Source organism: Perognathus longimembris, chromosome 4 (assembly GCF_023159225.1).
Source record: "Perognathus longimembris pacificus isolate PPM17 chromosome 4, ASM2315922v1, whole genome shotgun sequence".
Taxonomy (NCBI): Eukaryota; Metazoa; Chordata; class Mammalia; order Rodentia; family Heteromyidae; genus Perognathus; species Perognathus longimembris.
The window spans coordinates 60,133,239-60,160,016 of record NC_063164.1 but is presented as its reverse complement, the minus strand read 5'-3'; the positions used below and the strand labels follow the sequence as shown (position 1 = coordinate 60,160,016).

Sequence of the window (26,778 nt, the reverse complement as noted above, 5' to 3'; positions counted from 1 at the left end):
GATATGATAGCATCAATCAAGAAATGTCAAGACTTATTTCCCACATTTCTATTGAGCTTCTATAGATAAAACATATATTATGCTTGCTGTCTTGCTGCCAATATATCTATCCTTTACATTCTTAAAGCATGTGCCACTGCAATAAGTTTTGTGCATATGTTGATACTAATCATTAATTAGTATAACTTAAAACAGAAATTTGAAAAGTGTGTATCAATTGGTAATAGAAAGTATGTTTAATAAATATTAACAATGTTTTATGGAAATGAAAGGTAAAAAAAGGATTTTTTTCTTAAAAATTGTGTTTTTCCTTCTCATCTGCATTTTCTAGCTCTTAACTTTCTTTGTGTTCATAAAAGAGAATAGTTCTGTCTCTTTGAATCCATAATACCTAATTAAGAAATAATTAATGAATACTCAGGTCTTTTCCATCCACAATCTTTTTCTGCTTAACATATCATCTGCCATTGAAGAAGATTAGATACATTTTCATCTGAAGAGTTTTGAAGGAATGGTCTGTACTTGGTTCTAAGTATTTTCAAAAAACAGTTATCTACCTCTATGCTAATGTCAGGTTATTGTAATAGTAATTTTAATAATACTAGCCCCTTTGATGTTTATTAATTAATTCTATGCATGTTTATTAAATAGGGACTATTTAAAACACACTGGCAGGTTGAAGACATGTAGAGGTGAAAAAAATGAATAAAATGTTTTTCTTCAGTTGAGCCAACAGTCTATTGACAATTCACATGAACACAAGAGTAAGTAAGTACAGCATATCACATATGGATATTAGTACTATGAAGGAAACCATAAAAGCTGAGAAGGAAGAGAGAGATGGGATGGGGATATTTCCAAGTTAAAATGAAGTGTTTACAGAAAGACTTGCTAGAGAGACATTTCAACAGAACCCAAAGGAAGAATGGTAGCAACTCATGCAGATACCTGAGGGAAGAGCTTCTCAAACAAAATAAACAAAGAACAAATATTTTACAGGCAAAATACTGAGGACAACAGGAGAACAGAATGGTGGTCACAAGTGGGAAGGGGGCTAAAAGTAGGCAATGAAGTCAGAGAGGTAACAGATTTGTATGTCATATGGGACTTTGAAGAGTTAGGAAACAAAAACAGTTTTGAGTAGAGTCTTTTGTATAATAAGTATCTATCTATCTATCTATCTATCTATCTATCTATCTATTTATTTTAGATTTATTTCTCAAAATGAGGTACAGAGAGGTTACAGTTTCAAACGTTAGGCATTGGATACATTTCTTGTACTGTTTGTTACCTCCTCCCTAATTCCCCCCACCTCCCCCTTTCCCTCTGCCTCCCATGAGTTGTTCACTTGGTTTACACCAAACAGTTTTGCAAGTATTGCTTTTGTAGTCTTTTGTCTTTTTATCCTGTGTCTCTCGATTTTGGTATTCTCTTTCACTTTCCTAGTTCTAATACCAGTATACACTGTTTCCAATGTACTCAGATAAGATATAGTGATAGTGAAGGTACAACCACAGGAAGGGGATACCAGAGGATCATCAACAACAGAAGCTATGGTTTCACATGGCACATTGAAAGTAATTACAACAGTGATATATCACTCATTTCCATAACATGGAGTTCATTTCACTTAGCATTATCTTATACATTCATAGGGACCTAGCTACTAGGCTCTTGTGATCCTCTGCTGTGACTAGCCTAAACCTGTACTTATTATTCCCTATGAGGGAGAACATAGAGTCCATGTTTCTTTGGGTCTGGCTCACTTCACCTAGTATAATTTTTTCCAAGTCCTTCCATTTCCTTATCAAGAAAACTAACAATAATAAACGTTGGAAGGGATGTGGCCAAAAGGGAACCCTACTCCATTGTTGGTGGGAATGTAAACTGGTTCAACCACTTTGGCAAGTGGTATGGAGATTCCTCAGAACGTTAAACATAGAGCTCCTTTATGACCCAGCAGCCTCACTTTTGGGCATCTACCCAAAAGACCACAAACAAGAACACACTAAAGCCACCAACACAACAATGTTCATTGCAGCACAATTTGTCATAGATAAAATATGGAACCAACCCAGATGCCCCTCAGTAGACGAATGGATCAGGAAAATGTGGTACATATACACAATGGAATTTTATGCCTCTATCAGAAAGAGTCGTTCTTGAATCCCATTTGTTTCAGAATCCAAATCTAATCCATCCATAAATCTTCATAAATCCACTCTGACAATATGTCCAGATTTCTACAATTTTTCATTTTCTGCCCTGCTATCATTCAATTTTCTGTATTGTTTGGTGTTCATACTTTTTATCACTTGGTCATTGCCATTGTTCTTATTCTATAATCTAAAACTATTGTTGTTCTTCCAACCATTGCTTCATTGTTTTAAATTCTCAACCTAACAGTCAGATAAGTCTCTCTTCTGCTCATGACATTCAATGGCTTCCTATTTGAATTAGGGCCAATGTTCTTATGATCATCTCCTACAAATCTTATAAGACTTTTCCTTCCTCACCTTTCCTCTCAATTATTATCTCCTGCTACCCTTCTTCTCACATTCATAGCCCATTGACCTGACTGTTTCTTAAACTTGACACATATGCACTGCTCTGGCAGTTCCCTGTGCCTGGCAAGTTTTTGCCCCTGATAGCTATGTGGCTTCCATAAAACATCGACTCCTGGACTCCTTTCTTTAGAATTCTCTTAAAATTGCAGCATCTTAATAGTTTATCCCCTTTTCCGCTTTATTTTTTCTTCATAAGGAGCTTTCTATCACCTTGCTCATATTGTTTTGTTTTCTTCCTTCCCATTTCATTAGAATGTAGGCCTCATATATGCAGAATTTTTATTTTTTTTTGTTCCCTGTTGTATCCTTAGCACCTAAATAGTTTGATAACGTGTCAACAGGGAAAATAGACATTAAGCAAGGAATTACATGATAATTATACTAAACAATTATAAATTCAGTGAACGCTATCAAGAACAGGTAGTATGTGTTTATTTTGTTCGATTATGACAGGTGAATAGGAAAATATTCCTTTTTTGTTTGAGAGAAAATCAAGAAAGGTTTTTCTGAAAAGATACATATTAGAGTCAGAACATTAGGTAAACTAGACAGGGAAGAGTGAAGAAAACTTTAAAATACATTACTGAGGAAATTTGATGATAGGAGAGCAATAGTAAGTACTGTTTATAATATAACAATCAAACAAACAATAATATCTCTTTAAGGAACATTAAAAATAGGGAATCTGCATTGTTGAAAGAAATGTGGACTCCATCTATCTTGACGAGGGAATAGGACCATGTGATCTCTTGAAATTATTTTTTAGTGGTGAGATAATAGTAAGGAAGATTTTAAGAGAGTTGCTACTTGCAGAAAAAGAATAAAGTCGTCCTTTGGGATTAAGGACATTTGAAATTATTTTTCATTTCTTTCTTGCTTTTCGGGAAGGGGCAGTGCTGGGAATTGGACTCAAAGCCATGTGTCAGGTACTCTACCACTTGAGCCATAGCTCTAAACTCTTTTTGCATTGGTTATTTTTGTGGTATGGTCTCTTTTATGCCCGAATTGGCATGGGCAGTGGTCCTCTTATTTGTGCTTCCTTGTGTCACTAGGAATGATAGGTGCACACCATGTTACACAGCCTTTGAGTGAAGTATTCTCAGAAACTGATACCTGGGCTGGCCCCAGACCTGGGCTGGCCACAGATCTCTTTGGTCTGTAGTAACTACGATTATAGGCTTGAGCCTTGAGGTCCAGTAATATTTGCAATTCTAAAGTGTTTAATTTAGGAAGTTTCTGAGACCATGTGAAGATCTTTCAAAAAGGATATTCTGAGCCATAAAATAAGTGGTTTATATAAGGGAATTGCAGGGTTTCTTAAATATTTAAAATGAAATACCCTTGAAAACCGTATTTTAAACCATTAAATATCTTTATATTTTCATATTATCTTCAGAAAAGTATATACTTATCACACCAATGATATTTTGTAAAGTGTTCCTAGATGGTAAGTCAAGCAACAGTCTTTTAAAATGATTATTATCACTTTGTCAGCTGTTTAGACTGGATGTCAAACCAGAAACAGAAACAAATGGTCTAAAAAAATAGAATACTTGAATGCAGAATTCTGGACATTTGGGATATTTGTTCATTTTAGTATAGAGCAGGATTAAAGAAAATGAAGAAATCTCTGAACTTAAACATTTTTCGGCTCTATCTTATATAAAACACAAAAGTATATCAGAGGGGCTGGGGATATGGCCTAGTGGCAAGAGTGCCTGCCTCATATACATGAGGCCCTGGGTTCGATTCCCCAGCACCACATATACAGAAAATGGCCAGAAGTGGCCCTGTGGCTCAAGTGGCAGAGTGCTAGCCTTGAGCAAAAAGAAGCCAGGGACAGTGTTCAGGCCATGAGTCCAAGCCCCAGGACTGGACAAAAAAAAAAAAAAACAAACAAAAACAAGAAGTATATTAGAATTATTTTCATTATGTTTAATATAAATTATTTCTACTTGTTTATTCTTGTTTTTTCCTTTCCCATTTTACTATGTGGAGAGTATAATTCCTATTCAAATCTATTAACTACTAGGTTATACTGCAGGAATAACAAAAAAATTTCAAGGCAGAGAAGAGCAAATATTAATTTCTGAATGAATGCATCCTCATCACAAGCTAGCAGAAGAGTACACTGCTTGCCAATCACTTTGATGCGTTGGCTTGTCAAGGCTCAGTCTGCACCTGTAGTTTTAGTCAGTAGCCAGACAAAAGTTAATATAATCACCATACAAAATGTTCATATCCTGTACATTGAACATTGAGCCTGAACTTCATCCAAATGGCAAAGAAGATAAAAAATGTGCAAATTTCTATGGGTCTCTGAGAAGACCTGGAATATCTGAAGAGATCAAATGACTGTGTGTAGATGTCTGTGTATAAAAATCTTAAACTTTTAAAAATATAATTTTATTGTAATTATTAAGGTGTTGTAAAGAGGAGTTATTATTTCACAATTCAGGTAACATATACATTTCTCTTTTGGACAATGTCACTCCTTCCTTTATTTTCCCCCAGTTTCCCCTTACTATCCATGCCCACAATTTGTTTAGTTCATTTTCCATATAATGCATACCAAATACCATAATTTAATTTGTGCACTCTTCATCCATTGCTTTCTGTGCCTTCCTATCCCCACCCCCCAACACACACAAGAAACAGAAAAGGAAAAATGCATCAACTCCCCCCACCCCTTGACACACACATATCCTACTACCACCATTACCAACACCACTAACAATAATAACCCTTGTTTCTGTTTCCTAGAATTTCATAAATAGTATTTAACATGTTCAGGAGATTTTTGTCTTTGGATTCCTCCCTTGTTGGTATCCTCCTTTGGTCTGCCTGTGTAGTTATACCTGGAGTTGTGTTAGGGTTATCATGCCCAGTTTATCTATCTATCTATCTATCTATCTATCTATCTATCTATCTATCTATCTATCTATCTATCTATCTATCTATCTATCTATCTATCTATCTATCCATCCATCCATCCATCCATCCATCCATCCATCCATCCATCCATCCATCTATCTATCTATTTATTTGGCCAGTCCTGGGCCTTGGACTCAGGGCCTGAGCACCATCCCTGGCTTCTTCCCGCTCAAGGCTAGCACTCTGCTACCTGAGTCACAGCGCCCCTTCTGGCCGTTTTTCATATATGTGGTGCTGGGGAATCGAACCAAGAGCTTCACGTGTAGGAGGCAAACACTCTTGCCACTAGGCCATATTCCCAGCCCCAGTTATTTTTTTTAACCTAGCTTCCACATATGAGAGAATTCACATGCTGTTTGTGTCTTTGAGCTTGGCTTACTTCATTTAACATGATTTGTTCTAAACCTATCCATTTCCTTGCAAAAAAAAAATCTTATTCTTTCTAATGGATGAATAAAATTCTATTGTGTGTAAATTTTTGGGATCCACTTATCTAACTTGAGGGCATTTATGCTGAAAACTCTTATTTTTTATGGAAATATACTTTCTTTGCTATATAAATACATGTCTATACTAATTAAAATACTAATTTTAACACTATTTCCAAAACTGAAACAAATGTTCATCTTTTTAGCACTATGGAACCTAAACTGGCCTTAAACTTCCAAGTGCTAGGATTACAAATGTGTTCCACAATGCTTGGTTTAAAAGCCAACTTAAATGTAAAAACTTCTTTAAAATTCATTTTTTATGCCAGGATTTATGCCATAAACAATTTATAGTACAATTTGATCTCTATTTTTAATCAAGGACTTCCTCCAGAGTGTTTACATCTATCCAACACATAAATAACTTCTATATAGCTTAAAGAATTAATCCTTGTGTAAAGGGTTTCATTTCATTTCCCTTTCCCTTTTTCCGATTCCTTGTCTCCAGACATTTCCACAGTCATTCTATTATTCTAACAAAACAATCTGTGCAGATTCACAAAATAAGCTATGATTTTTTCACATTGTAAACTTCTTTAGAGTGAGAGCTGCCTATTCAAAATGTTAACATCACATGGGAGAAAGTGGGAAAATACCAAAGACATTTAAGATTTTTGTAATAAAAAACTACAAACAATATTTGTCTTCCTCCCATAGGTGTTTCATGATGTTGCTTACAAAGCTAAAGATCGTAATGACTTGGTGTCAGGGATTGATGAGTTTCTAGATCAGGTCACTGTTCTCCCTCCTGGAGAGTGGGACCCCAGCATTCGGATAGAGCCTCCCAAGAACGTTCCTTCCCAGGTATGTGTATTTAAAAACAATCTAGCCAGATGCCTGTGACTCATGCCTGTAATCCTAGCTAGTCAGGAGACAGATCTGAGGATCACAGTTCAAAGCCAGCCTGGGAAGGAAAGTCCATGAAACTCTTATCTCCAATTAACCATTCAAAAACAGCTCTTTTAAGATCTAGTTAATTCCATACTTTTAACATTACTCTCTGAGGTTGAAAATACCAATAATAAATTAAATTAAAATAAATAAAATTTTTAAAAAGAATGTTGCTATTGTGTGAGGCTGTTTTCTTATTGAAGGCATGACTGTTGAATTTGGTAGTCAGTGTTTACAAAGAAATTGCATCAGTTTGCTACCTCTGCTCCTACTGAAGCTGTGCTCTATAATCTTCTCGGTTGCTGATTATTCAGACTTTCGTTGGACCCCTAAACCTGTGAATTACAGCCTGGTCTCACCACTGCTCTGAAGTGACATCCCAGGTCTTAGTAAAGTTTCTGGTCAGTCATACGTGGGAAATCATTTGAAGCAACACTCAATTAAGAATGTTTAGAAAGGCTGTGTCCACTTCACTGTCAATTATCCCTATTGGATAATTTTCAAGATCATTGAAATACACAAGTTACTGAATTTTAAAGACTTATTTCTTTTACTTAAAAGGATAGCCAGTCACCTCAAAGAATAATCCTGAAAATAAATATTCCCTGGACTTTGTGAAAAGTCTTGATAAGCACTTGTGTGTACCCTTAACATCCTTGTTTTTCTTATGCTATGCACTTGCTTGTCAAAGCTGTACCAGCTCAAGATTGTTTATAGTCCTTTTAAGTGCATTCACAGACATTTGGGAACTCTCACATCACCATAGGTAGCATTAAGTAGGAGCTTTCAAAATTCCTTGTCACTGGCAAAAGTGGGTGGAATAAATCTAACAGAAAATGACACTTATATAAATGTTAGCTAATTTGCCAATGGTTCAATTAGAAGTTTCCTTTTTTTTATAGTATTTATGTCTATGAGTCACTAAGACATAAATGATTTCTTATGTAGGAATGTGAGATGGATTATAGAGGAAAATGACTTAAAATAGTGGATAATTTTCTTACTTGCTACTTACACTGTAAAATTGGTACTGTAGTTACTCTAATAAAGGGGGCCAAAAAAAAAAAAAAACTTGCCAGAGGTCAAATAGGCACGATAAAACCTGGATTTTTAGCCACTCTGCATATTGATTGCTTCAAGGGAAAAACAAATTATTGTTATTTAAAATTAACACCTGGAATTAAAGCAAACAAGCAAACAAACAATGAAACTTCCTGCAGGAGAAGAGGAAGATTCCTACTGTACCCAACGGAACAGCAGCTCATGGGGAAGCTGAGCCCCACGGTGGCCATAGTGGACCTGAGCTAGAGCGAACTGGAAGGTTAGTGAAAATTACATGGATGGGACTTGATCTCTCTGAAGTAATACCTATTGTCATTACTGTTAAACCAGAGCAGTGGGTACACCAGTCCATTTTTATCTTATCTAACCTTTCATTTTTCTGTGCACAAGATGTATTCAGACTTAGATTGAATATGGAAACTGTCAGTGGGCTCTTTCAAAAGAGCCCTTTGAGAGCTTCAAGTTCAGGATGGAAATAAAACTAAATACCAAAGAACTCAGAATTGTAGACTTTATCTCATTAAGTGTAAGTAGGATGTACATAATGGCAGTTTTTATTATTATGCCTGTGATTTGAAAGAACTATACGATTTATTTTTCTAATCACACATCTTTGAAGAGATGAAAGCTTCAATTTATTTCATAAAACGGTTCTTTATGGTTTTTTTGACAGCTTGTCTCTCTCCAAGCAATGTGTGAGCAGAAAATCAGAAGCCCTTGGGTGGGAATCTCTTCAGGGAATTTTTGTGTACGCTTCCATCATAATTTAAAGCAATTGCAAGGCTTTGCAGGATTGGTTCCCCTACCCCCAGGCCATTTCCTATACTTCAGCCTTTGTGCCCTCTAAACTGACTTTCCAGTTCCTGACAACTCTGCATTTTAATTGTCCTGTGTTTTCCCCACCCCTCCCCGATCTATGTTTGTCTCTGAGGAATTGTCCTTTAACATCTTCCTCAGGCTTGATATCTAATTTGAGATGGTTGGACTTTTTTCTTTTCCTTTCACTGGAAGCTTTGTTAATCATTCTGTTTGTTTTCATACTCTTAAATGCAGTCTTTTTCTTTTTCTTTTATTTATTGTATTTTTATTATCTTTAAGTAGCTGTACAAAGGAATTACCATTTGACAAATTAGTTTATAAGTACCATGCATTTGGATGTCACCCCTGTCCTCATTCTCCCCCATCCTTCCCAACCCAACTTCTCCCTAAATTTTCCTAGTTTTGTAGGATATGCATTGTATTTTATAGTGCATTCTCATCTCCCCTTCCTCTCTTCATTCACCTGTCTCCCTTATTTTTTTGTGGGTTTTGTTTTTCTTTCTCTCTCAGGTATAACATGCCTCATAGCTTAGATTTTTTTTTCAAGTTCACTTTTCCTTACTGCTTCCTAAATCCTCCCAGGTCACCAATATCCGGTATCTTCGCTCCTCCAGAGTTCTTCCACAGATTCTGTTGCTGACATGACTTGAAGTATCCATTATTCATCTGCTCTCCTGGAGTTGCTGGTGTACATCTGGGCTGCTCTTGCACTGTTCTCTGTAATGATCTCCCACTTCTGGATTTAGATTTTTACTGCTAAAAGCACATTTATTACACAGTTATATAACAGCTATTCAGACTAATGTGTGCTCTAATAAATAACTAATTAGAAAACTGTGTTCTAATCGCAGTGCTATAAAATTATGAATATTAATAGTTCATAACCGCCTCAAATTCTTCTTGGGATCAGGTGGGATATAATCAGAAATAAATACATATGTTCACATAGCAAGTAGATTTTGAATTGTGACTCTGTCAAGGTAACATATTATTCTGAAAAAATATTATCCAGAATTAAAAAATATACACGGTGTGGCAAACACAGGTAGAGGAACCCAAGGTGAACTTTCAAAGGTTCTCTGCAAGTGTCTTTGAGTTTCAAATGTCATTTTTTTTTTCAATTCAAATTTCATTTTTCTCAGTCCTTCATGGAGGAAGTAAAGACCAGGGAAAAATGGATTCTATATTCTTATAATTGTAAGATCTCTACTAACATTCACTAGTATGTTATGTTGGACAAGAGAAATTTGCCAAAACTTTAACTTTGGCACATAGTAGGTCTTCCATTTTTGTTTTGTGGGGTTTTTTAGTTGGCATAGAATTTTCACTGAAGCCTGGAATTCACTATATGGATCCAGTCTAGCCAATAACTTGCAATCCTTCTGCCTTAGTTCGGTTTATAGTTTTGTGATACCACATCTAGATTAAAAATATGAATTTTCACCATTAACTTTTATGTAGAAATGTCACTGTAGTTTTATTCACCTTAATATAACATATTTATTTCATGAAGTAAAAAGGATGTTCAAGTCAATCATTAAGTCTAAATATTATGAAGTGTTCAGAGAATGAGATTGCCTGCTTATTAATGGTCTCATTTTTAACAGATTAAAAAATTCATCCTCAAATTTTAAAATATCATTTCACAATTTAATGTTGGCCCCAAAGTTCTTTTAAATGTTTCTATGTGTTTTTTAATTTATTTGGAATAAATGGATTGTTCCAAGAAAGGACATCATTATCTTGTGAAGGATAAAGTTAGAATATGTTTAGGCAACAGTGGATAACAATTATACTTTAGTTTGGTTATTATAAGGTCAATCTCCTAGCTTCCTAAAAATTAAAACAACCCTGAAGCCTATCTGTGTTAATAAAGTATTGCTCTTATTTATAAGGATCGTTTAGATATCTGTTTGGAACAATTTATGATGAGGATTTTTTTTTTTTTTTTTTTTTTTGGCAGAGGAAGTAGGCAACTGGAGACTTGGTAAAGACTGCATTTTTCTCTCGAGGGTGATGTGTAGTTCACTATTGACATGTACAAAAGACAGCAATACCCTCTCCTCTCTTACTTCCTGCTATGCTAAATGGAATGTACACAATTAGAAACTGCTGCCAATGACTGATGGGCATGGTAGGTGTGAGTTTAGGATAGTAGCTTGGTATAGAAATGGCAGAGAGATGAGAAGATTCCTGGAATCTCCTTATTTGCAAGTTGGTTGGTAAACCACCCTGAACCTTGTTTGATGGAACCTGAGGTTTTGGTTGTTTTTTTTTTTTTTTGTTTTTGTTTTTTGGCAAAATAGTCGAGGTAACAAACACAGTGGTACAAAGACATCCCTGTAGCGCACTACATTGCAATGTAGCAGGTTAATGTCGGTCTCATCTCTGCTGATGGAAAACCTAGACTGTGACCTGGCAACAGAGCAAATGAGCATTTTGGTTTATGTGGTTTTATTTTTAATATATTTGGATTTCACTATTGTGTTTCCCCCCATGTCTTAGGATTTTTGGGGGACTTATTTTAGATATCAAAAGAAAAGCTCCATTCTTCTGGAGTGACTTCAGAGATGCTTTCAGCCTGCAGTGCTTAGCATCTTTTCTGTTTCTCTACTGCGCGTGTATGTCTCCTGTCATCACATTTGGAGGACTGCTGGGAGAAGCAACGGAAGGTCGTATAGTATGTATTATACTTTTCTCTGAACTTTGAAACTTTATTTGCTTTCAACTTTTAGAGTTAGATAAGTGAACATTTGACTTTGGGTTTTGAAGATTTGATATATAGTCTGTGAAAGAAATTCCATATGGATTTCCTGGATAGCTAATGGAACTGGTAACCTGGAAATGGTAGAATGTTTCAGAACAGCTCATTCCTGAGCTTTGTATAAGTTCTGCCATCATCTGCTACCTCCCACCCTGATTCTAGGCAAGTTTTAGGCTCTGGGTCTTGCCTTACAGAAAGTAATTTCCTTTGTATTTGAGTCACATTATTGTTTAGTCACTAATCTTGAACATATTTTAACATTTTCTAAGATAGAGAGCCAGGTGCAACCAAGAGGTATCAAGGAAACATCTCATTTGCTACCATTCGTTTTTCTGACCACCATTGACCCATTTCTCATGCTCATTGTGACATACTGACCAGTGTTGTTAAGATATTTTCCAGTTGGGTAGAACAGACATGCCAATGTATTTTAAATGTGTTTCCTCTAACATAAAGGTTGCCTGTCCAGCTATATAACAGAAATATTTATGTTTCTACAGAGTGCAATTGAATCTCTCTTTGGAGCATCCATGACTGGGATAGCCTATTCTCTCTTTGGTGGACAGCCTCTTACCATATTAGGCAGTACAGGACCAGTTTTGGTGTTTGAAAAGATTTTGTTTAAGTTTTGCAAGTAAGTGTTACATGCAGTTGGCTTTTAGCCCTTCTTGCTGTCTTTGTTGTGTTTATTCTCCTCCTGGAAGAGGTAAAAGTAGATGATTTGATTCTGTTCTGTCATTCTTTTTCTTCATGATGATGGAAAAGCCAAAGATTGGTGTATATTGTTCTGCAATATCTATTTAAAAAATAAGATTACATTCTAAACAGTGAAAAATCTCTTAGTTTTGGTCCACTTATGATATCCTGTTCAAAATCTTTATTTTAAATACTCATGGGTTGGGAAGGCTATTGACTCCCTTCCTGAGTTAGGCTTATTTTCACTTATTTAAAATGGAAGCAATCTGTAAAGTGACCTTCTTCCCACTCTTGTTCCTTTTCCTCCTAGAGAATATGGGCTATCATACCTGTCTTTAAGAGCCAGCATTGGACTTTGGACTGCAACACTGTGTATTATTCTGGTGGCTACAGATGCAAGTTCCCTTGTCTGCTACATCACCAGGTTTACGGAAGAAGCTTTCGCTTCACTTATTTGCATCATTTTTATTTATGAGGCCTTGGAGAAGTTGTTTGAACTCAGTGAAGCATATCCAATCAACATGCATAATGATTTGGAACTGCTGACCCAATACTCGTAAGTGCAACTTCCCCTCTTGGCTGTGGAGCTTTTCTTCATACAAATAATGCTATTGTTAAAAGAAAAATGAAGAAGTACTCTGCAGAGAGTGTGCCTTAAATTGATTCATGACCTACATCCTGAATTTTAAAAACTGAATAGGATTTTTAAAGTTATCTAATCAGTCAGGCATCTGATTCTCATTATGCAATTTCTGCCAAGAATGTATTTCTAAATCTCTATTTTTCAAGTATTACTTAAAATAAGTATCTAATGAATCAGGGCAATTTTCATGTGTATTGGTTTTGATTTTGCAAATTATAAATTATTTTGTCTTTAAATTCTTTTCAGTTTATTAAAATCCAAAGAAATATAGTAATGAAAATATAAGTGATTATAGGTTAAGGCAGTGAGAGAAACTGAATCTAAATTGTATAAATTGATGTTTGAAAGCATTATAAATACATGAATGAAAGGCACTGAATTTAAATTGTATTTTGATTTTGGAACATGTGACAAGATAGAAATATTCATATATTACTTGTTGGAAGTTTATTTTATTGTTCAGATTTAATAATGAGATCAGACCTATTATTCTTTCTAGTTGTGAAACAAACAGTTGAAGATTTGTCTGAGGTTACATCTGTAGAGTATATGTGGCTATCAACTGACTTTTATTTAATTTTAATATGTTTTGGTCGCATCTTTGCATAGATTTTTAGAAAGTAAGTGCAAGGATTATATTATTTACAAAACAACTTCTGCATCAACTTCCAAGGCTTTTCCTATAAATAGCTTAGATATGACCTCAAACCCTTTAAATCACTCTTTACTATTAGTGGTTGATAAGAGGAATGTTGGTTCTGAGCTTGCAAGAGAATGCTATAGCACTACATCAGAGTATATAGTTCTTAGATTTGAGGTTTGAGTAAGGGTTTCTGTAGGAAGTGACATAGAATTAAAGAAAAAAAATAGGGCTTAGGAAGATGCTGAGGAATTGTTTAAGAGGATGGTTCGGACAGAGAGTATGCAAAGGCCTGAATGTAGGAGATTCGTTAAAGCTTGTAAGTATTTGTCTAAAGTCAGGTGGATAGTGATAAAACAAGAAATGAAACCAGGTTTTATTACTTTAATGCCATTTTTTGAATGACAATGAATATAAATAAGCTTTCCAAAAGAAACTATGTAGAACAGTTACAAGGAATCACAGCAGAAAAACTTGTTTGAAGTGGTAGGAAGATAACCACTTGCCTGCCCTTTCCACTGCTCTGCCAGCCTTAGTGTCAGCTTCTTAGACATTTCAGAATGAGGATCACAACTGAGTGATGTAGAAAGGTAAGTTTGGAAAAGGCAGGATTTGAGCACAAGATAATGTTCATAGCCTTCTGGTAGAAAAGTAAAAAAAGTTAGCAAGTCAATAGAAGGAATAAAAGAAGCAAAGAAAGGAGCGAAAGGGGAAGGATAGGAGGGGCAAAGGAAGAGAAAAAGGAAGGAAGGAATGTAAGAAGAAAGGGAGGAAAGAAGGGAAGAAGTTATAAGTCAAGTTATAGAAGGCAAGAGACAAGATTGTATCAAGAGGTCTTCAGAGGAAAAAACAGAAGATCAGTTGGGAAAAATATTTGAAAAAGATCCCTAATAACATAAAGAAACACTAGTGGATTTTGAGAGGAGGTTAATAAGAAGCCAGTGTACAGAAATATTAAAAAGGGAGTAGAAAACGGAAAAGGGGATATATAAGGCGTTCTGTCCACTGAACGGGACAATGAGGTCATCAGATGAGCAGTTTGTGATAGGAAAATTGTGCTTCAAAATAAGCAAAGAAACAGAGGAAAGCAATCCATTGAGAAGATGGAGAGAGATAAGCATAGAATTGAAGCTTTCTAGGCCTCAGACACATAGTGAGATTAAGTAAGACAAATGAGAAAAGGATAATTTGGTAGCTGTAGGAGTCCATAATCCCTCCCTTTCTTGGTGTCCATAGAGGAGTGGCTCAGATCTTCACTTTCTCCAGGCTTTTCCTTCTCTGCTTCTTAAAATGGGATCTTCATAAGGTCATTTTTCTTGGAAAACTGTGGTACATTAATTTTAATTACTTGAAATGTGAGCATGAATGTGTGCTGATCACCATGTCCTCATTGCCCCTGCACCTTGTTCTGCCAAAATTAGGGAGTGGACATAGTGGAAAAACTGGTTCAACCTGAGGCACAGTAGGCTGCAAGTGTCCTCTGCTACCTGAACTGAGTGTAATAGCAGCTGAGGAGTCTACATGGGACATGTAGCACTGACCAGCTACTGCACTGGCACCTCACCCTGGTGATTTTTGCTCTAGGATGGCCTGGCTTCCTAGAAGGACACAGTCGCATGCTGTCTTTCATATGTCTATCCTAGAAATAAAAGACGCACAGATATGTAAATACATAAAGGATCACACACATATACAGAAAGAGAACATATGTAATTGTGAGATTGATAGGGAGGGAAAGAAAATGCTAGAAAGTGAACAATACTGAAATCTGTGAATAAAGATAATAAGACTAAGCTCACAGGAGCTGCTGAATAAGAATGGGAAGACAGACAAGGAAAGTTAGAGTAAGCCAGGGGTCAACCTGCTTGAACTACTGTATATTCATGTATGAAATACTATTCTGAAATCCTTTTGGACATTTAACATACACTTAAAAATTAATGACACAAAGTAAAAAAAATGTCCAGGATGTGGGTATTAGTAAGAGAAGATGAAGAAGGATAAATACAGCCAAATGCCTTTGTGTACATGTGTAAATGCACATGTGTAAATGTATATAAACAATGGAACAATGGAGCTTGTGAGATTGGTTCTGGAAGGGATAGGAGAGATGAAGGAGAGTGACAGAGTGGGTGAGTCTGACAAAAATAAAACCCTTGATCAACTAATTGATACTAATAAAATGTGAAAAGAAATCATATTTAAGGAACAAACTATATGTTGGAATAAACAGATGGTCAAGTTTAAAAAAGCATGAATATACATGTTCTCTAACTTGAAAGTACCTACCATTAAATGTACATTCTATTGCTAGAAATCTATTTATTAGTTGAATGGGTTTCCAGATTTTATATATGCATGTGATCAAGTACAGCTATTACATTTTGGAAAAAGAAAATCAATATCTCCTGTTTTGTACATAGGTATATGTTTACTAGTGCACTTTTTGTAATATTTATTAAAGAAAATTAATAATGATCTACTAATAACTATTTTAGTGTTTTATATAATTTCACGCTTTTACACACATTAACTGTGCTTCATGAAGCCCAAGTGGAACTTGCTCTGGTTTTCATGTTCTAGTCTCTGTGACAATTTCATATTAATTATTGTATTAATTCCTGCTTATAGTTTTTAGCTTTAGATGTTGCTGATGTCGTGCTGTTACAGGTTTTATTAGAAAACTTTCTAGAAAATGTTATAACCTGGACATACTATCTTTAAGACTGTGGATTTGCAAAATGGAAATACTTGTATTTGCATGTGTGCCATTTATACCATATTTTTTGTTCAATGGGAGACATTGGGAAAAAGCCATCATTCTCAGAATCCACACGTTAGATATTCTTTATCCTACGTATGATGATTTGTTTCAATCCATAGTTTGCCAACTAAATTACAAAATGTCTGTCATGATTATTTCTTTTTAAAACACATTCCTTGCTCCTCTGGCATGTTAACCTCACAATGTGGTAATATGTTGACTGTTAACCTTGTTGACTGTTGATTTTATATTTGAAAATACACACTTTTCTTAATTGTGCCAAGAGCAAGTGATAAAATAATCTTTGTAGTTTTGAATATATTTATATGTATATGTATATGAATCTCTGGATGATCAAACTGAATATGTCAAGTTAGCAATAAGTAATGAGTTTGAGGGAATAAGTTTTTCTTGGTTGCTTTGATTTTAAGTAATGGCAAAAATAGAAAAAAATGTGCTGCTTATGTAAGATAAAATATTTCTCCAAAGTATAATAATGATCTAAACTTCAAAGGCAGCTACTTAAAGAGAAATTAAGAGTGCACTCTTGCAAATAGTTGGACCAAAGCAAAGTGCAAGGTCTGAGTATGACCATATATAGAGAGACTAGAGTTAAATCAAATATGGCAATTATGAACCTGCTGACTAATTGATATCATTACTAAGTGATGAGAAAAATTTTTATTTTTGATTTTTTTCAAATCAGTTTTTGCTTACTCCAGCACTTTCTCTAGTACTCTATATAACCTGGGCAGTGAGTGATCTGTTTTGAAGAATTGGTAATGACTGAAATGATAATGTATTTTTTCTCAGCTCCTCAAGTAAATTTCCTTTTCCTTTATCTAGAAACCATGCTGTTATTTCTTTTCCAGTAGTCATAGCATAATGTATTTACATGATTGAGTGACCCTTACTACTTAGTGTTTACCAAGTGAACATGTTGCAAAGTAATAGACCTCATCAGGACAAGTAAAGACAACTGTGCTTGTTTCCACGATATTTACTACTATTCTTAAGATTGTATCTAGAAATTTTGAAAAAAATTAACATATTATAAAGATCTCTATAAAGTATGATGATGCATAAATCAAAAACCACCCTTCTACTTTCACCGTCTCTGAGAGTAACTTTTTTACACTCTGCATATTAATGTGATCAAGTGCTATTTTCCTTTCTGTGTCTGGATAATTTCACTCAATGAAATGACCTTTACTTTCATCCTAATTGGCCCAAAATATATTTTTATTGCTGTATAGTAGATATGTTCACATATATGCATATATATCTCTATATCTATCTATCTATCCCACATTTTCTTTATTCATCATTTGATAACATGGGTTGTTTCTACTTCTTGGTTGTATTAAATAGTGCTACAGTGAGTATGGAGGGGCCAAGACTCTGATTTAATTTTGTTTGGATATACAAAATATTGGGATTGCAAGATAATATAGTAGTAGTTTTATTTTTAATTTTTGATGGACTTCCATTCTGTTTTCCAAAATGACAATACTTACATACAATAACTTACATTACTACCAGTGATATGAAGAGTTCTATGAAACACTATTTTTTCCTTTTCTGTTCTTTCCTTCATTCTATTTTTTCCATAATTATCATTTCTATTGGAGTGAGGCAATTGTTTTTCTCATTGTGGTTTAGACATGCTAAACCCCAGGGACTGTTGGTCCCTGCTTTTGAGCATTTTCCCTGTCTTTTTTGGAAAAAGCATCTACTGTATATTTATTGCCATTCAAATGTAGATTACTTAGGACTTAAAAAAAATTCTATTGAGTTATTCAAATACCTTATACTTGTTAGTCCTGCCTTGTCACAAGTGTAGTTGGCAATTTTTTTTCAAACTGCTGGTTATCTTTTCTTTCTGTTGATGCTTTCCTTTGGTATTTGAAACTTTTATTTTTATGAAACTGTTCATTTTTACTTTTGTTTCCTGTGCATTGAGGGTCTTATCCAAAATATATTCTTGTCCGTCCCAATGCCTGAAGCATTTCTCTAATATTTTCTCCTAGTCTTTCCTCTGTCTTCCTTCCTTCCCTCCCTCCCTTTCTTTCTTCCTTCCTTGCCTTTCTTCTTTCCTTCCTTTTTTTCTTCTTTCTTTCATTCTACCAGTCTGGAGGCTTGAACTCAGGGTCTGGGCTCCATCTCTGAGCTTTTGTGCTCAAGACTAGCATTCTGTTACTTGAGCTACAGCTTTACTTTCAGCTTTTTGGTGGTTAATTGAAGGTAAGATTTCTTGGACTTTCCTGCCTGGGCTAGTGTTGAACCATGGTCCTCAGACCTCAGATCTCATCCTCCTGAGTGGCCAGGGTTACAGGCGTAAGTCTACAGTACTTGGCCATTTCTAGTGTGTTTAAGCCTTATGTCTTAAGCCTTATGCAATCTTTAATCAATTTGTGGGAGGTTTATTTGGCATTTTTGTATATGGTGAGAGATTGAAGGGTAATTTAATTATTTTAACATTTTATTATTAAGTAGTACAAAGAGATTGCAGTTCCATGTCAAGTCATGAGAACAAGGAATCTTGATATATGTTATCTCTGCCATCCTCCTTCTCCATTTTTCCTTTCCTATCCCTACCTTCAAGTGACAAAGTTACAATTTTACATTATGTACATCCAACATAATTTCATTTTATTGACTGACTCAACTTCTAGTCTTAACAATAAAGTCTTGTCCTCACTACTTATAGCATCAGCTACAAGAGTTTAGTACTTCCCTGTTTTATTATCACTGGCCTTCATGAATTTTGAGCCTTGATGAACTATATCCTATATCTTACTTTTCTACCTATAGAGTGTTACAGGACAAGTAGAGACCAGTACAAACTTATAATTGCTTCCAGTAATGCATTGTTCATATCCACTTTCAGTGATTTTCCTTATTACAATTATAGATCTTAAATAAATTAATCTTTCTTATCAAATAGCAATGAACAAAAGAGGTCTACACCATCACCTAATATTGCAAGGAAGTTACTAAACAGGAATTGGTAGTTACTTGTTTTCTTTTTTTCAAGATGAATTGAATGGCCACATGTTATATTTGGGTGAGATGAACTGACTGTTTTCAAAGAGTTCACAGTCTATGGAGTAGTGACCCAATTTTTCTTTGCTTTCTGAATTGACCTAGATTTAGGAATCTATTCTAAAGTCTTTTAAGTGAAAGCGTATTGCTTTAATTCATACTGTAAGACACTATGTTAATATGTGTATGTTGTCCATGGGCAGAGAATTCAGATCAGGAATCCCACTAGCATATTAACACAGAAAGGCCATACTCCAGAATAGGTACCTACAAACTCTGTGGCTGCTACCCCTTCCCGGTCAACACCAAGGTCTTGCAGAATGTCAGAAATGGTTTTTTTGTTGGCTTGTCAGTTGTACTGAATTGCACTGATAAAAATAAGACATATTGAGATCTTTTCTCTTGCCAGGATTTCTAGACATGGTACCAGGAATTCTAGACATGGTACTCAAAGATAAATGTATTAATTGATTATCTGGTCAGCCATTTTTGGTAAGAGATAAAACAGTACCCGAATTTTGTCCATGGAATATCATCACATCATCCTTGAGTGAATTTTTCATGCAAGCGTAACTCAGTGAACCTAGAATAAAGGAGCTGGGGCTACAGTGAGTTGATAAAATAGGTTATATTAGATGTTTTACCCATATTTCTCAGTAAAATTTGTTTAATGTATATTATATGTCAGTATGTGTTACTAGGAGGGTAAATTGTGTATTTTTCTCTACTTAACTCAAGTTTTAAATAGCTATTCCAACTACTAGAATTTAAAATTTTCTTTAAAGCACCACTTCTCAACTACTGACACATACAAATACAGTGGAAGTAGGCAACAAGTATATGCATATAAAATGACCTTCCAAAAATTTCCTGAGAATTCTGATAATTAACGTCAAATTTAAAAGGAAAATATAATCAGTAATAAAGGCCTGTGTTTGGCAGAGTTAGTTGAAGTACATAGCTACAAAATGCGAGCCATTGATCTGCTAATTTTTTACCTAGCAATTTATGTATAAAATTCAGTTAAATAAGGTCAGAGATCTTTAAAGATTTACGTTTTGGGAGTAGCACTTTTTCTCTTCAAGATACCTCTGGATTTCTTTCTTTTTTTTTCACTTTTTTATTACTGAAATTCTGTGAAGCAAAAAAAAATATTTTCTAGAAGAAGTTAATGAGTTACGACTTAACAATAAGGAAATAAAACATTGTGGAGTAGAACCCCACCCCCCTTTTTCTTTTCAAAATAATGCTCTTTCTAATTAGATGATATGATCTCTTTATATGACTCAGCTTTGACTTATCTGTTGGGAAATTAATGAAATGCCAGTATTGGACTTTGTGTACATTTTGTAGTTCTACACAAGGTATATATTGGAAAAGTTCGAGCCAATTTTTCTGGTTTTTGTAAAATATCAATGTGTTAGTCATTCATTGATCTCAATATTAGTGGATGTTTTGTATCACAGCTATATACTGCACACTTTTAATCATGCTTAGAGGCCTTTCTAACAAGTGACATTAGTAAAAGAAATACTTGGTGGGGAGAGAAGTTGGAGGGGAGGGAAAGTGGGTGAAAACAAAGGAGGGGCCAACAATGTTGGACAAGGAATGTACACATTACTTCTGCAATTGTAACCTGTCTGACATCACTCTTACAATACAATAGAAGAAAAATTTTTCTTAAATTTTTTTAAATTTGAAAAGTAGAAAATTTCAAGGGTTTTTTTGGTTTGTTCAACAACTTAATTTCAAGAAAACATGACCAAAAAACACATTACACATGTTATCTTCATTTAAATCTCAAAGTAGCCCTGTTCTTATTAACTGTTGGTAGAGTCTTGAGGACTTTTCTACTCTGGCTGGTTTCCAACCACTTCCAACCACCGATCTTAGCTTCCAGATTAATTAGGATTGCAGATGTGAGCCACCAGTGACTGGAAGTCCATTTGGTTTTGAAGCTTGTGAATTTTTCTTTGTAACATATTAAAGCAAAAGTATAATAGTCACAATAATTGTAACTTTCTATTTCTTTGTGTCTCAACTAGAAATGAGTAGAGTATTTTATTTTATTTTTTTCTTATTTATTGTCAAAGTGATGTACAGAGAGGTTACAGTTTCATACGCTAGGCATTGGATACATTTCTTGTACTGTTTGTTACCTCCCCCCTCCCCTTTTCCCTCTCCCCCCATGAGTTGTTCAGTTGGTTTGCACCAAACAGTTTTGCAAGTATTGCTTTTATAGTCATTTGTATTTTTATCCTGTGTCTCTCAATTTGGGTATTCCCTTTCCTTTTCTTAGTTCTAATACCAGTATATACAGTATCCAGGGTACTCAGATAAGATACAGTGATAGTGCAGTTACAACCACAGGAAGGGGATACAAGAGGATCATCAACAATAGAAGCTACGGTTTCACATGTCACGCTGAAAGTAATTACAACAGTGATATATTACTCGTTTCCAAAACATGGAGTTCATTTCACTTAGACCCATATCCAGTAGAGTATTTTATACGAGATAACTTTAAGACTTTTAAAGTAATTGCTGACAAACAAAGCTGCATGCTGTGTACTGGGCACTTGGGTACAGATGTGATAGCTTGGACATGTTATCTGCTGCCCTCATTGAACCTGCTGTCTGCTGAAGCAGACATTATTCCACAAATGAATATTTGATTATAGTTGCCATAAATGCTTTCATATGATATTAAATGTCAAAAGAATGATAAATATTTCTAAACTGTGTACCTAGAGCCCAAGGTGCAGATATGCCTATTTGAATGGAAATGAAATTCAAATGAGAAAAGGTTAAGAATGTAATGAATATAGTATCTATATTTTTATTAATATCTAATGATGGTGAAGTTTTCCAATGACATGTGACATATTCTTTATTTTTTATTGTAAAGGTGATGAACAAAGGGGTTACAGTTAAATAAGTAAGGAAATGAATACAATTCTTGTCCAACATTGTCACCCACTATCCCATTTCCTCCCACTATGTGTGTCTCCCCCCACTCATTTTCCCCACCTCCAAATTGTAAAGTTCATTTCCAGCATATTGTCTTGTATCACTGTTGCATTGGTTCACCCTTTGTCCTTTGTCTCATCATTTCTGTGATTCCCCTTCCCATCCCCAAATCAGATAAACTTATATACAATACAAAAGGGAACTGAAATAATAAACAATGACAACAGGAGATAAACCATAGGAAAAAAATACAAAAGTAAAAAGAAATAACTGCATACAGTACCCTGAAAAAATCCTCGTTTCCATATCTGATAGTTCATTTCTATTAGCATCATTTTATTAGGTCATATATATAGATAGCTATTGAGCTATGGTGATTGTCTGCTATATACATAATGGAATTCTATGCTTCCATCAGAGAGATTGATGTCACCTTCTTTATAAGGACATGGAAAGTCTTGGGAAAGATCATATTAAGTTAAGTAAACCCAGATCCAAAGAAACATAGACCACCTGGTTTCCCTCATTTGTAATAATTAGTAGATGTCTAGGACAGTTCTAGTAGAGGACATATTCTTTAAGAAGCTACTTTTTTGTCTAGGCATTGATGGGTCACACCTATAATCATAGCTACTCTAGATTAAGACTCAGATGATTAATGCTAGAGGCCAGCTCACTCAGAACAGTATACAAGATTCCATTTCCAAAATAACCAGCAAAATTCTATGCTGAAGACACAATAGAAAAAATTAAATGTGTAATAATAGAAAATGAGTAAGTAAATTATTGTATTTCTTCAAAATCATGATTCTGGAGGGTTATATAGTAACCTGGAAATTAATTACATTATATTGCAATTTAAAAGTATAAAATATTATATACTCATAATAATATATTGAAAATATGCAATAGAACCTCTAAAATAAATATATCATGAATTATTATAGTTGTTGATTAAATACTATGAGAGATGACTTTTTCTTTTTTTTATAATGTGGTTATTTTTGTAGTTCAAACTACTTTTTGAACTAAAAATGAACAATCATAAGCATGTTTGACTTCCAGGTCATAATTCTCTGATTTCATGTCTTATATTAATACCTACCTTGCTACCCAGCATGCTGCGGACTAATTTAGTCAATATGGAGACTTGAAAGAAATGAATCCCAGACCATTATTGTTCAGTACACACAGGGAAGTGCTATTAATAACTACAAAGGCAGGAAGAGAACATCTGCAGCCCAGGGACTAAAATTAGTAACAATGTTGAGGCCATCCTACCAAATTATGTTTTCCAGAAGATAGCTTCAAACTCTCCTAGTGTAGGGAAGATTGATCACCTCCATTAGCCTTGAAGCAAATACAAAGACTTCTGGATGAGGGCATTTAATTAGAGTGTTTATCTAATCACACTGTGACCACTGGGATAAATAAATGGCTCAGAGAACTTGCTTTCCTCTAAGAAATCAAAGGTCTAGAACATTTGTTTTTACAAGAATTTTAAGCCAAATGATCCAGCACCACAAGCTAATTGCTAGTCTTTTATGTTTTTTTTTCCTAATGCAGAGAAAATAAAAATGTACGTATATGTTACTACCTGTTCCTCTCAGCCTTGTGATTGTCTGACTATCTAGTACAGGAGCTTATAATGTTAACCATGATGACAACATGGGCTCTAATGATGACACATACATAGTATCTTAGTAGAACTGACTTATGTCAGGGCTGTTCAGGTACTTTAACATATGCTCTTATTTTTCCTCATCATAACCCTGCAAGTGAATTACTACCATCATGTCCAATTATAAATTAACAACAATAACAACAACACCTGAAACACAAAATGCTTAAAAATCTTGTCCAAGGTCACTCAGCTAAATGCCTGGATTTGAATAGACATATGAAGTTCGGCTGGGTGGTCCAATATCTTCAGTTACATCATGCTGGCACTTTTCATGAGAAATTATTCTAGATGAGTTTTTCATTTCAGAGCTCACATTTTAGCACACAATGCTACTCCTGTTTTTCATTTCTTCACTTTTTGTAGTTTTGAGTTAAAATGATTTGAAATGAGTTCACTAGTACAGAGAAAAGATAAGAGATAGCACTTTTCTCATTGTCTTCTTGATAAATTAGCCAGGAGTCTTCTTCCAGTTACCAAGGATTGGTCCACTGCTTTTTCTACTTTCCTATTTAGGCATATAACTTGTGAGAACTATCTGCTGTGATTTTAGATATGAGATATGTGGACTCTAGAAGGAACAATGATTTTCTTAGCTGTATTTAATGTCTATAATGAATAATATTTCATATTAAAATACACTTTTCCATTTTAGAATTCATTTCTGTGTGAAGTCTGCTGGAGGCTGTCAAGAACACATAGGTTGCTAATGTCTATTTGTGGGCCTTAGTCCACAGGTTATGTCTCCCCTAATAGTTTTCTGCTCTTACACTAGATTTATGGCTTAGCATTTTCAGAAGGTCATTATATTAATTTGAATATATACCAGGAATGCACTAACATCTTATGCCACTGTCCCCACTAACATGGGACAATGATCTTGGACCACAGAACTGAAGGAATGTAGTACAGGGTGAACAACATAGATGGAGAGGCCAATCCACAAGGTTTGTATGGGACTTGGGAAATAGGACACTGCTCATACCCATCAGTCCTGAGGGTGCTGCTAGGAAAGTAATGGTCATGATATGAGGGCAGGGCTGCAGAGTGCTATAGGAGATTATCTTAAAGAAGAGATATTCTGAAAAGGGATGCTGGGAGGAACACACAGTGAAACATAGATGACTTTGTTTTGACTGTCATGGTAAAAATGGCACCAAGTTACATCTAGAAGCAGCACAAAATGGTTTAAACATTAGGAACTTAAATTCCTGATGTCAAAGACAAAACAGAGAAACTGTTGCTTGAGAGGTTTAAAAACTGTAAGTTCTTTCCTATGGAAGTAATTCTAGCAATAGTGGTTAGCTTCCAGTTTTCTTAACCTAACAAAGACAGTCCAATGAACTTTATACAGTGTATGTGGTTATATAGTGCATGTGTGATCTTGGAAGCCAACTACATTTACAGAATATGTCAATAAGAAAATTCATTCTGTAGGTTTACGTATGACTTTTTTTTGAGAAACAAATTGATTACAAATTGAGGTTCACATATAAGGTCATTAATTTGAAAGGTATTTTATTTTTTAAGGAAAAGATTCATGATTATCTTAGATATGAAAACAATATCCCAAAAATAGTATCAGTCTCAGGAACAAGAGGACATTCTACGGTTTACAGTCACTTCAAAAGGAGAGCCCTGAAGTCCCAAAGCCAATTGCAGCCCTCTGTAATTCTGTACTTACAGAAGCCTGGCTGCTCTACCTGGGTACAGTGGAATTTCCCCATATGACTGGGTCCAGCTTGAAAGAAAAGTCCACTGTTTCACATGCTTATTGAGCTCATGGTTTAGAGATAGGCACAGAGCCATTCCAGCTGTCCAGGATTGGCATTACTTAGAAACAGCAGCTCCTTCTTCCCTTCTTCTGTAGCAGTTTTCTCATGCTGCAGCCACTTATTCTCTAACTAATACTGCATGGAACTTTCAAATTCCTTTGCGTTATAGTTAGAAACCAGGATAGGAAGGAAGGGATCCAGTCTATCAAATCCTTCCTTTTCCAGCAGCTCATGAGGCATAAAGGCATTGCTGGGTTTAGAGACCTAGTCTGGCTCAATGTCAACACAATGGCACCTCCATTCCAATCGTTTTTCACCATCTTCCTTCAGTTATGAACAAGTGCCAGTTCCTCTGGGGCAATCGGACTTTTATCTTGTCTTTTCAGTGTGGTTCTGCCCCAGAGAGCATTGACCCCATCTACTGCCACAAGAAGGTGAAACCTCCCTGAAGAGCTTTGCCTCTTGAGCTCCTTCAGCATAATCCCAACAGCATCAGTAGCATTTCTCACTTGTGTTATGCCCTGCTCAACAGTGTCTCTCAGAGGACTGCCTTTCTCAGTGCTCTCTCTCTCTTATTCCAGTCATACTTCTCTTGAATTTTTATCTGGCTAAGGAAGCATTCATTTATAGTTTTGAAATTCTTCAGCCAGATTGAAACCTCTAAAAGTTGATCAAAGTGCTGTTTGGTGAAGGTAGACTGCAGAAGTTCCCGGCAATTTTTTAACCAAAGATGAGCATCTGGAACATGCTATATAAGCCAGTCGTGTTTTGCACAGAAATGAGTAACATGGCAAAGACTGAGGGCTTTTCTTGTTCCTTTTCCCCCATACAGAAGATAGTGTACAGCTGGATGAGAAAAATTGGTGTTTTTCAGGTAATGCAGAAGTGTTAGAGCTGGTTTTCTTACCATCAGGCAAGCTTCGCCAAATGTCTTCACTTGCGTTACATAGTGAGGAGGCAGGCCATGGGAAAATACAGTCTTCAGATCCTGGAGGGTCATTAATTTGTTTGTTACTTTTACTTGTTAGCCTTAATGATT

General features: G+C 35.2%; 1 protein-coding gene and 1 pseudogene across 6 annotated transcripts in view; one reads left to right on the top strand and one right to left on the bottom strand.

The window, feature by feature from the left end:
* Nucleotides 1-26,778, top strand: part of Slc4a10 (solute carrier family 4 member 10) — a 267,507-nt gene that overhangs the window by 199,344 nt on the left and 41,385 nt on the right. For all 6 annotated transcript variants that reach the window (XM_048345333.1, XM_048345335.1, XM_048345332.1 and 3 more), the window contains 5 exons: nucleotides 6,647-6,793; nucleotides 8,101-8,201; nucleotides 11,267-11,441; nucleotides 12,026-12,159; nucleotides 12,532-12,777. In XM_048345333.1, coding sequence (XP_048201290.1) covers nucleotides 6,647-6,793; nucleotides 8,101-8,201; nucleotides 11,267-11,441; nucleotides 12,026-12,159; nucleotides 12,532-12,777 — 803 coding nt within the window. The remainder of the gene's footprint in view (nucleotides 1-6,646; nucleotides 6,794-8,100; nucleotides 8,202-11,266; nucleotides 11,442-12,025; nucleotides 12,160-12,531; nucleotides 12,778-26,778) is intronic.
* Nucleotides 6,509-26,739, bottom strand: LOC125350073 (annotated as a pseudogene).